General features: G+C 42.3%; 1 protein-coding gene across 2 annotated transcripts in view; it reads right to left on the reverse strand.

The window, feature by feature from the left end:
* The window catches only part of MBTPS1 (membrane bound transcription factor peptidase, site 1), a 65,126-nt gene that overhangs the window by 37,682 nt on the left and 14,899 nt on the right, over positions 1-12,545 (reverse strand). For both annotated transcript variants that reach the window (XM_025369791.1, XM_025369792.1), the window contains 7 exons: positions 10,989-11,474; positions 8,463-8,720; positions 4,967-5,170; positions 3,152-3,262; positions 2,598-2,707; positions 1,141-1,257; positions 280-347 (listed from right to left, as the gene is read on the reverse strand). In XM_025369791.1, coding sequence (XP_025225576.1) covers positions 280-347; positions 1,141-1,257; positions 2,598-2,707; positions 3,152-3,262; positions 4,967-5,170; positions 8,463-8,720; positions 10,989-11,157 — 1,037 coding nt within the window. In that variant the 5' untranslated portion in view covers positions 11,158-11,474. The remainder of the gene's footprint in view (positions 1-279; positions 348-1,140; positions 1,258-2,597; positions 2,708-3,151; positions 3,263-4,966; positions 5,171-8,462; positions 8,721-10,988; positions 11,475-12,545) is intronic.

Here is a 12,545-nt window from a genome sequence, read left to right on the forward strand (position 1 = left end):
AACTTTAGGCTTCTAAATTACTATTTGTAACAAAATTTTAAAGACATATAAATAGAAGGTAGACTGGCCTTGAGGTGACAACTGCTGAGGTGGGTGGTGAGTACCTGGGTGTTCATCATACATCCTACAGTATTTTTTTACATGAGGAAAACATCCTTAAGACAAAGTTTTAGACAGATATAAACAGGTAACCATAGGTGGATACACAAACAGATAACAATTTTTCAGTTATTTAAGGGGGAAAAAATCCCCAAGGTCATCCCTGCTGGGGCTACTTACCCATAAAGAGGTCCGTCATTGCCAATAGCAGAAACCATGATTACATTGTTAGCTGTTAATTCCCACACCTACAAAATGAGCATTTATTTAATGAAAGTATACCACTCTTAATGTATAATTGTCCAAAAAACAAAAAACAAAAACAACCATACACAACATCAAAAAACAGTTCTAAAAAAGCAGCACTGAACCATTATAAAGGTGGATGTGCTGGCAACCTGCAGGTTTAGAGAATACCACCCGGGACGGAGAAGCACGCGGCGCACAGAGCAGATGCTGACTTTCTAGTCACTTTCAGGAAAACACAAATTGCATGTTTAGGTAAGAAAGAATCGGCAGGGCATGGTAGCGCACGCCTGTAATCCCAGCACTTTGAAAGGCTGAGGTGGGTGGATCACCTGAGGTCAGGAGTTGGAGATCAGCCTGGCCAACATGGTGAAACCCCGTCTCTACTAAAAATACAAAAATTAGCCGGGCATGGTGACAGGCGCCTGTAGTCCCAGCTACTTGGGAGGCTGAGACAGGAGAACCGCTTGAACCTGGGAGGCGGGTTGCAGTGAGCCAAGACCACGCCACTGCACTCCAGCCTGGCCAACAAGAATCAAACTCCATCTCAAAAAAAAATACAAAAAAAAGAACCAGCAAGGCACCATGTGCTCCTTATAAACACCTACTCTAAGGCCTCTAACCCACTCAATTTATGACATGCACATCACTGAAGTGCACGTCATTAGCCATCTGTTCTCACAAAGCTGTCACCACCTGGATGAAAAGCTACCAACACACTAGATATGATGCAAAGTTGGGCTGCGAAAGAGCAGGAGCTGTCACCCAAACCCTGTGTGCAGTGACTCCACAAACCTTGTCAACAAAGGGATGATCCATGAAGTCCGGGCCGCCGATGCTGAGGTTTAACACGTCAATCTTCTTTAAGATGGCATAGTTGAAGGCGTCCAAAAACCAAGATGTGTAAGATACCTAGTTAAATATTAAAACAGTCTGCTTAGTGTTTCAATCAAGTCTTAAAGAGCTAGGACAGTTTTTATTTCTAAGGCTCTTAAAATCATAAAGTATTTCCCTCAATTTTTTTTTTAACTTAAAACCAGAAATAAATCCTGAGTATGCATAATGCTCTGGAGAGTAAAACACAACACCTAGAAGTTCTAAGTCCTTGGAGCTGAACCCAAGGAAGAGACAGCTGTGTTCCGCAGGCGGCCTGTCTCTCCAGGTGAAATGCACAGCTCTCCACACAAAGAATGCCTTCCTAGAAAACACCCACGCTTCCAACTGCCCCTCTCCTCTCCTGTAAAAGGACTCATCCAAGGCACTTGTATGAAGTTAAGCATTTTGGAATAGTTCAACTTATCTATCTAACCTTCTTCATTCCTAAACAGACTGAAGGACAAACGGCAGCGGTTAACAGTTATTTCATAGTATTAGTCCTCTGATGTTCAAGTGCTCCTATGTTCCTTACAAAAGGTACATTACTTTGTGGATCACCTTCAGCTGTTGCTTTTTTAAAAATATAAAATTAAGGTTACAGTAGGAAGAGAAGCAATGCAATGATTAAGATTATGTTTTTAAAAGGCTTTTAAAAGACCACGTATTTATATTTTGTTACATACACCAAAGAAATTCTAGAAGGAGGTGTAAGAAAGGAACATCATCACACAAGAGACACGGGCAAGTGAGGAAAGAACCTGCTGGACGGGGACGGGGTGGGGGCCTCACTGTGTTACCTTTTGACATTTCTGAGCTATGCATTAATATTCAAAAATTAACCTTAAAAAATAAATGATGAAAAAAGAAACAAATACTAGGACCCTCTCCCTTTTCTATAGTTTCCAAATGAAGAGTGAAGGAATAAGGCTTGTAAACTCACATTACCCAACACAATGCCAGGTGTGGGGACACAGAGGTAAATAAAACAGCTGAAGGTGGTAGGAACCCAATCAGGGAGGCAAACACACTTATTCTACGTGCCACTGTTCTATTCTATCATGCAGACACCCGACCCAGGGCACAGAGGTCTGGGGAAGCCTGGAGGTAGAGAAGAAACATGGGAAATCAAAGAATCGTAAGTAGTAGCCTCAGCAGGGTCTTCAGTGTTCAAGTTAGGTTGACACAGTGGTTGGTGGGAGAAGGGTGGAGCTACCCAGGAGGCAGAGGAACAGTAAACTGGGCACGTGTGCTGCGGTATGAATGGCTCAGCGTCACTGACGTGCACTCCTTTTACGTAAGTGTGTAAAGTCCAGTGATTCTGCTTTTTACATTTCAGTATGAATTCCTCAAGTTTCAGGGGTCCTCAAAACACCTACCTGATTATTGGTAAAGACCCTGAAAATGTGAAGCTCTGCATCTGGAGCAAATCCTTGGCACTCCCTCATGCTGGCTATCACACCTGCCACGAATGTGCCATGGCCCAACCCTGTAGTCCATAAAGAAAACAATCCCATTAAACACACTGGAGACCAAGTGCCAGGATGCAACATTCCAGGCCATGAGTTTCACAGCCTTCCATTTCCAAGTGCTAGAGAGAGAAGGGCCTCTGCTGCCGCTCTATGATCCCCCTGGACATCACTGGCACAAGCACCCCTTCCAGGTCTAGCCACCTCCACGCTCTTCCGGACAGGGAGCTGCCCCCGCACCAGGCATCCCCACTCTCTCCTGAAGCGCTACTTCCCGACATCCTCTGAGGTATTCAGAGCAGTTTCTGCCGCAACAAAAGGCAAAGTAACAACTTGGGCTTGTCTGAATAGTTGCTGGACAGACTGTGGAATCATGCACTAAACACACTCTCAATCAATCAGAGAGGACGGAGTGATGTCCTACGTCCACACATGACCATGTTCTCACTGCCACTGAGACCCACCATCGTCCAGCGTTCGCTCGTTGGTCCAGTTGGTTCTCTCCTTCACATTTTTGAAGTGGGGATGCTTCTCGCTCAGCCCAGTGTCAAAAACAGCAACTCTTACGTTAGCACCTTATTCGGAAAAGCAAACACAATCATGTCTGAAGAAATCATCTTTTTGGATTTTGCCTGTAAAATACATTCTTTCCTGGGACCCACAGAAAATGACATCCTGTGGAAGGCCAAAGCCTGCTCAGAGCAAACAAGTTAGGCCAGCTGCTCCCAGGGTCAGCCAGCTAAGCCAAGGCCAAGCAAAGAGGACAGCAGGAACAATGCCATCATCTGTCGCCAAATAAGATTTAAGGATAAGAAGAAAATCCTTCTAGACCCTCCTCAATTGCCACTAGCACTCAGGATGGAACCACCCCTTCCACTCCTAGCGGGCTTCTCAAGGCTCCAGGATGGCACCTACCGATACTCTCCTTCTGGCAATTTATCACATGTCTCCACCCCCCCTTCTCAGAGGCCCTGCAAAACACTCACAAACCACACAGCCAAGGAGCAGGACGCAGAAAAGGGGAAAAGAGGGAACCATTCTTATTCCTGACAAGGACAGCAATTTACTCCATGCAGCTCATTGATAAAACAGCAAACGCTGCCGCGAGGAACAACTAACACCACACGGGGCTCATCACACCTAAGAAAAATCACTGCAGTGTGCACTTTTCTAGAATAGTTAAGTCTATTCCAGATACTGGCCAAAGTCATCAACACCAATGTGAAATACAACTGGCCTGTCCGACCAAAAATTCTAGAAAGTATCTAGAAAAAATATAGAATACCTGTATGACTTAACAGCTAACCAATGTAAAGAGGGTAATGTCTTTCTGGCAAAAGGGCTGTGTACATATCAATACTATGTTAAACAATCTATTAAACTGAGATAAATATAAAAATCAATGCTACTTTTAAAAAATGCACACACAAAATCAGAAACCATTTGGTTTGGGGGGAATAAAAAACTATTTCTGATGATTAGAAAACTTGTTTTGTGAAGGAGTTCCCACTCTAAAAAGGTAAAACCATGGGAGACACACATTTTAATGAAATGGCAGTCCACCAGGTATTAAAAGTTGAAGTATCTCAGACATTTTGGAGGGCAGGGTGCCAAGGAGATCAAAGGAGAGGTAAGGGTCCCTAAGTCAAGGAGATACCAGAAAGACACCTAGGCAAACCAAGATTTCCTGGGAGCAGGTGAAACTGGTTTACATTTAGAAGGTAAAAATCTTCATATTAGATAAAACAGGAATGTTTTGTCATGATGAATCAGCAAAGGAAAAACCCTTATTGTTCTGAGTTTTATCTCACAGGACATGATCATTAACACCGCTTCCTGTTCCCAAACAAATCATTAGCAGGTTGATAGTCAATTACTTAGTCACTCTGCATTCAGGGCACCAAACTCAAGTGATAAACTAATTTCCATGGAATTGCCCAGATCAGGGACCATCTTTCCCCAAAAAGTGCCAGCAGCCGGCAGTGCTGTGCTCGTTTGTGTATGTGTCAACAGGAGAGAAGTGCTCCACAGTCTGCCCCTTCTAACCTCAGAAATGGTAACAAAAATAAGACACAAATGGTGGCAATTAGAAAAGCCACAGAAACGGATGCCTGGCATAACAGGAGTCAAAGACGAGGAGTACTTGGCTACCTTCCAGCTCAACAAATAGTAAGAAGGTTAGAAGTGGAAGGCTGCAGGGCTTTCGCACTAGGCAGTCCCGAACACGGAATTCTTAGATGTCTGGACTTTCCGCACCTTCCCTGGGTAATAGCACACACCTGTATATCCCATCTGCCAGAGCACGTCTGCCTGCAGTGTCTGGGCAACCTGGCGCGGGATGGCTCTCAGCAGCCGTCTGCTCGAATGCCTTCCCGTAGCATGCCAGAAGCCAGAGCCCAAGGAGAGACTGGCTCTTCGCAAGGGACGTGATGACTGCCACTTCTGGCTCCATCGGGTTTCATTGCAGGGTACTGTGGGGTCAGCTAGAGGCAAGGGAGAGGAAGGTCAGAACAGAAGAGCAAAACGTGATACCCACCAGGCAAAACTATCCCAAACACAGCGAGGATTACCATTTGCCATTCTGTTTGAGGGAAAGTGGGATTATCTTCTTTTTCTAGAAGGACAGTCTCAATGCAATTATAATTATAGGATGTTATTTAGCTGTCATATTATTCCTAAATAGTTCTCTACTTGAAATTTTCTAACCAATGTAAGGCAGAGAAAGACTGATTAAGTTAAATAATAATAATTTTAAGAAGCTAACTGTGATACTAACACTAAAGACAAACCTGATTTTTCATCAGCAACTTGTTCTCACTGAACCAGAAAGGGGAGAAGTTAAAGAAAATGACCCTAAGCATTCATGGAGTTTTATTTTCACTAGAAGTTTCACTAGGTTTCTGGGGTAGGCAAAAGCCATGTTATCTCATTGAGCATCAAATATCAACAGGACTTTAAAAAACCATATATTGCTCAATATTCTCAGTATTCTTATCTGCTAGAATTTCACCTTTCAAAAAACAAAAGAACTACAAAGGAGTGAGAGACGGGGAATTTCTGAGGGTGATGGAATTATTCCATATCTTGATTTTGTTGGTGGATATTTGATGGTATACTTTTGCCAAAACTTGCCAAACCGTACTCTAAAAAGGACGAAAAAAAATAAGTAAATAAAAATAAAAAGGACGAATTTTACCACCTGTAAGTCTCTTTATTTTTAAAAAGCGGAAGAAAAAGGAAATACCACAGAAATGGCCTAAGAGTTTTCCCTGTACCTTTCAAACACCATGTTACAATGAACAAGTCATATTTCAAATCAGTTTTAAGAAGATAAAATCTATAATACTAATACAGTTCTGTTTCTAAAACAAAATCATTGTTATTTTTATTCCAGCCTTACCAAACGACACCCATGTAAGTACAGGGACCTGGAAGCATATACAGTCACGTCAATTCTGGTAAGTAAATATTTGCACAGTCCAGCTGAAATGGTTCTTAATTGAAATTCCTATGCTGAGTCTGATCTTTAAGTCAACAGCGCAGGACAATGCTGGAGGTGCTGACTGAAGAGCAACACCGAGACCAGGAAGGGGTCTGCTCTGCTCGACCCTGCACAGGCCAGACTACACCTCCAGTATTATACTCAGTTCAGGGCTTCACAGCTTTAGAACAATTGAGAAAAATTAGTACATTCAAAGGAAAATACTTAAAATGATGAGGAGACTTGAAATCATGTCATCTGAGTAACTATGGAAGGAACTGGGGATTAGCTTGGAGAGAAAAAATTGCCAGAAGAGACACACCATGGGTATCTTCAAATATCAAAAAGACAGCTGTCTTCATCGTATCTTTAACTATTGTCTTGTAGAAAACAGGTAGGCTTTGTCTTACGGCCCATGGGATAGAATCAAATGGGTGGGATACAAAGTGAGAATGGTGTCAGCCCAAAATAAAGCATAAAGCAAAACCTTCTATGAACAAGAGCCATAGAAATCATTAACATTTGGTTACTTACAACATCCTGAACACTCTACTGCTTTCCTCATACGCATTACTTCGTGTTATCTTCATGACAGCCCCGTGAGGTAGGGAGTATCATCTCCATTTTATGAATGAGAAAAACTGAAGCTTCAAGATGGAAAAGGCGCCTACTGCTGAAGGTCACAGCTAACTTCAAGGGGCATGGGCGTGCAACGTGGGCAAGTTTCCCCTCACAGGGGTGACAGGCACCCAGGACACATGCAGTGGAGATGGTGTCCAAGGGAATCCCACCTCCAGAGAGTCTAGGATTCTTGTGCTAAAATTAGGCAACTCCGTGTCTCCTAAAGCATTCTAGAGCTCTTTAAGATAACTGAAGTAAAAATAAAGTCAAGTAAAATACCACAATGTATACATTTGGCTAATTGTATCAGGTTTGACTGGCTTTTATCTTCCTGGATTATTCTGAGGTGTCACTGCTTTTTAAGGAGAATAATACATAACATCTGGAGTAGCAGCAAACGCTCTGAAAAAGTCAGATGCCTGAAGTTTACACCTGGTTTTACTATGAAAATTAAACTTCTCTGTGTGTGTGTGTGTGTGTGTGTGTGTGTGTGTGTGTGTGTTTAATGCAGCAAAACCTCAGAGGCTCTTAGGCCTAAAATATGACAGATAAAGAAGAGTAACACTTTAATTTCTTCTTCCTTCTGATGAAAGAAATGATAGTAAACAATAACAGAACTAGCAATTTGTTAACCTGATTTAAGATAAACAGGAAAAAAAATCCTTTTCCTTTGGTAATATATATCTTTGGAAAATATCATTTAATAAATATGCAATTTATTATTTGAGGCTAAACTCTATCTTGACAAGCCCAATTGTAATGAAGTAGGAAGGACTAAGCCCTGGAGAAGGAAAAGCCAAATTCCTTCCATCCTCACACGTGCACAGCTGATGACTTAAATAAATCCAGCTGATGCATGACCACTGCTGGTCAGGAGGCTTTGAGAAAAACAAAATGAAACCCAAGGAAAACATGCTTTGCAAGAGTGCCTTAAAAAATGGGGCCGGGCACGGTGGCTCACGCCTGTAATCCCAGCATTTTGGGAGGCTGAGGAGGGCAGATCACCTGAGGTCAGGAGTTCAAGACCAGCCTCACCAACATGGAGAAGCCCCATCTCTACTAAAAATACAAAATTAGCTGGGTGTGGTGGCCCATGCCTGTAATCCCAGCTACTTGGGAGGCTGAGGCAGGAGAATCGCTTGAACCCGGGAGGTGGAGGCTACGGTGAGCCAAGATCACGCCACTGCACTTCAGCCTGGGCAACAAGAGTGAAACTCCGTCCTGAAAAAATAAATAAATAAAAAGAAAACACACACACACACACACACACAGAGAAGCAAAATGCAAGGAAGAAGCAGACATAAGGATGCGTCTTTCAGCACGAGAAGGCAGCCGCAGCCTTGAAGTCTGAAAGCTCTGAGACGAAGCTGGCGAAAATCACTTCCAACAGAAACAAAGATCACTACCATCTACTACTGCAAACCCTCAGATTTTCTTTTACCAGAACAGCACGAGGTCTCTTTTTAAAAAATAATTCCACCCCCCTACCACCAACCCTGTGCACTAAAAAAAAAAACTAAACTAAAAAATTCCTACCAGGAAAATGTTCACAATTAGCAAACTAGATGGAAGGACACAGATACTCACTGTACTATTTTTCAAGTACTCTGCAGTTTGAGATTTTTCAAAGTAAATGGCAGAGACAGAAATTTGCCTACAATCACAATACTCACATTCTGCATACTTGAGGGAACGGAAGACTTTCCGTTGGGGCGTGACCCGTTTGATGTTTGGATGATCTTCAAGTGTCAGCAGCCCTGCTTTCTGTTTTTCTTTTATCTGAATCACCTCAAAATCACTAGGGTAGTCACTGGATGGATTGTTTCGAGGTATAATTCTCCAATTGTCTACTTCACTGCTCTTCAGGGCACTTGAAATAAATGAATTTCTAGCTTTGGCTGTAAAGTATCCATTGAAAGCCACAATATATTCTGAAACCAATCACCACAAACAAAAATAAGAATTTAAGCACATACATTATAACATATACTACATTGTATCTAATCTAAAATCTGGCAAAACAAAAATTATCTTAAAGCCCACAGCAGATGAAAGGAAAACACAAAGACTAGTTTAAATGCCTAGACAGCTGTCTGCAGAGCTTTGAGTAAAAATCATCTACATGGGGCTGGGCGCGGTGGCTCACACCTGTAATCCCAGTACTTTGCCAGGCCGACGTGGGCAGATTATGAGGTGAGGAGTTTGATACCAGCCTGGCCAACATAGTGAAACCCCATCTCTACTAAACATACAAAAAATTAGCTGGGTGTGGTGATGGGCACCCATAATCCTGGGAGGCTAAGACAGGAGAATCACTTGAACCCGGGAGGCAGAGGCTGCAGTGAGCTGAGATCACGCCACTGCACCCCTACCTGGTGACAGAGCAAGACTCTGTCCCAAATAAATAGATAAATAAATATCTGTATGAATCACCTAACCACACAGAATACATCATTCAAAACCAGATACCTGTGATATTTTTTAAAAAGCATATACCTACAGAAGTCTGAATACACAACAAAGAAATGCATATAATTTTTTTTCAAACAGGAAAAAAATTCAGAGAACTGAATGCTCAGTTAGTGTTTCTTAAAATGAAAACAATAGCAAAATTCCAGAGTGGATTAAGTGACACTGTTTGCTTAGTTCTTCACATAAACTTTAGAACATAAACATTCAGCACCTCCCAGCTCCCCATCCTTACCAACTACAATGGCACCTGTTCCAAAGAATCAAGGAGTAGGCTGGGCACAGTGGCTCATGCCTGTAATCCCAGCACTCTGGGAGGTCGATGTGGGTGGATTGCTTGAGCTCAGGAGTTTAAGACCAGGCTTGGCAACATGGTGAAACACAAAATAAAAAAAAATAGCTGGGCAGGCCGGGCACAGTGGCTCATGCCTATAATCTCAACACTTTGGGAGGCCAAGGCGAGAGGATCACCTGAGGTCAGGAGTGCAAGACCGCCTGACCAACATGGAAAAATGCAGTCTCTACTAAAAATACAAAATTAGCCGGGCGTGGTGGCGCATGCCTGTAGTCCCAGCTACTCGGGAGGCTGAGGCAGGAGAATGGCTTGAACCCGGGAGGCAGAGGTTGTGGTGAGCTGAGATGGCGCCACTGCACTCCAGCCTGGGCAACAAGAGTGAATCTCCATCTTAAAAAAAAAAAAAAGAAAGAAAAAGAAAAAAATTAACTGGGCATGGTGGCAGGTGCCTATAGTTCCAGCTACTTGGGAGGCTGAAGTGGGAGATCACTTGTGCCTGGGAGGTCAAGGCTGCAATGAGCTGAGATGGCACCACTGCACTCCAGCCTGGGTGACAAGAGCAAAACTCTGTCTCCAAAAGAAAAAAAAAAAGAAGGTGTAGGTAAATAATTCATGTCAATTTCCTTGTATCATATAAGCTTACTCTACTGGGAAAACAAACTTACGCAAAGTTAATATTCATGAGCTGTGCAGTCAACCCATTGGAAATTCACTACAGAAGACCAGGTATGGTGGCTCATGCCTGTAATCCCAGCACTTTGGGAGGCCAAGGAGGGTGATCACTTGAGGTCAGGAGTTCAAGACCAGCCTGGCCAACATGCTGAAACCCCATCTCTACTAAAAATACAAAAAAAAAAAAAAAAAAAGGCCATGAGCCACCATGCCTGTAGTCTCAATACTCTGGTAGGCCAAGGTGGGCAGATCATGAGGTCAGGAGTTCGAGACCAGCCTGGCCAAGATGGTGAAACCCCATCTCTACTAAAAATAGAAAAAATTAGCTGGGAGTTGTGGTGGGTGCCTGTAGTCCCAGCTGCTCGGGAGGCTGAGGCAGAATTGCTTGAACCCGGGAGGTAGAAGCTGCAATGAACCGAGATCGCAGCATTGCACTCCAGCCTGGGCAACAGAGTGAGACTCCATCTCAAAAACAAAACAAAACAAAATATTAGCCAGGCACGGTGGCAGGTACCTATAATCCCAGCTACTTGGGAGGCTCAGGCATGAGAATTGCTTGAACCCAGGAGGCAGAGGTCACAGTGAGCAGAGATCATGCCACCGCACTCCAGCCTGGGTGACAGAGTGAGACTCTGTCTCCAAAAAAAAAAAGAAATATACTGTAGAAAAGAGGAACATGTTCTTCAGCAATAGCTAATTTTATATTAAGTAAGCTTGAAAAAAATAGGATGGGAGGTCCTAATATTTAAGACAACATCATTACCATATTCCACAACTGTTGATGAGAATTCCACCTTCAAAGTCAGGTGGGAACAGCCAGGGCATGGGGCCTTTTCAAAAGATTTCTTTTCCAGTCTGTCGCCCAGATGTTTCTTCCCACAGAGCAAAACCACTAGCAGAAGCAGCCAGATGTTGACAAGCTTCATGGTCATAAGCGAATATGATCATAAAATTGCATACGTTCAAATCACACTTTTTTCTTCTTGATTAGAAGTAAATTTTTGTTTCGGCTAAAAGCTGCAACATTACTGATCAGCCATCTTACAGTCTTGTCCAACGTAAATAAAAGTTAAATCCCATGGCCTTTTGTGGTTCAGCCTGAAGCGAGGCTTTCATTTCTTTCTCCGCTTCTTCTCCATCTTGGAATAAGGCTTCTCTCACTCAGGCCGTGATGACTGAGTCCTATACTCCATTTGTACCACAGAACCAACGTCCAATGGGGTTGACTAATCAACCACTGTGAGGCAATCTATGAAACAAAAAATAGTGCAAACAGACATTAGTAGCAAACTGACATAGCCAGGTATGATTTAGTTATATTTATAATTTAAACAAGTGGGTCAGTCAGGCAAGGTGGCAGGTGCCTGTAGATCAGCTACTTGGGAGGCTGAGGTAGGAAGATCATTTGAGCCCAGGAGTTTGAGTCCGGCCTGAGCAACAAAGTGAGACCCTATGTCTAAAATAATAAATAAGAGAGTAAAAGAGATATTCCAGTTTTAAGACAAATTAATGTGCCATACAACCATGAAACGTATTATTTCATGTTTATTTACTTATTACTCACTGCTTTCATGGGAAAATTTTTTAGGCATCTTCAAAAATAAAACAATAAAATAAATGAGAAAAATGGAAAAAACTAAGGATAACAAAATAACACCAAAAATATTAAGCACACTGGACCTGAGCATTCGAGCAGTCAAAGAGAAAAAGGAATCAGGATGATCCTTCGTTCTGTTTCAGATTCTATATTTCCTATCACTTTCAACTCAATCCCCAGAGCATCTCCCCAGTTGGCACTTTACTTCCCACAAATTTCATGAAGTTTTCAGGCAAAAGCTTGGTATACATCCTTACTTTCTGCTGTAACATTAATACCTAACAGCAAAGGAATTTCCATATAAGTGATATTTAACACCTTCTTTAAGAAACACTATGCTTTAACATTACAGATTTTGAAATATTTTCTACCAATTCTATGAAAAGAGCATAAAAGGGTTTACTGTCTTGAAATCTATTTTAAGTGTGAAACCTCACACTTAAAAAAATATAACTCGCTAAATGTGTTATAAAACCAGATTATCTCTTTACTGGAGTGACATGAGAGGACAGTTTGTGAGGGAAGTTATTGCTAAAGAAAAATGTCATTTGAATATTAAATTACACATGGGCACTGACATCTTCCAAAACATCTAATTGTAAGAAAAACTGCCATTCTTCACAATGAAAACAGAGCAATAGTAAAGAACAATGCTGGCTGTAACATACCCAGAAAAATCAGTTGCATAGACCATACCTGGGGCATAAATAATCCAGCAGGGTG

Source organism: Theropithecus gelada, chromosome 20, assembly GCF_003255815.1.
Source record: "Theropithecus gelada isolate Dixy chromosome 20, Tgel_1.0, whole genome shotgun sequence".
Classification (NCBI taxonomy): domain Eukaryota; kingdom Metazoa; phylum Chordata; class Mammalia; order Primates; family Cercopithecidae; genus Theropithecus; species Theropithecus gelada.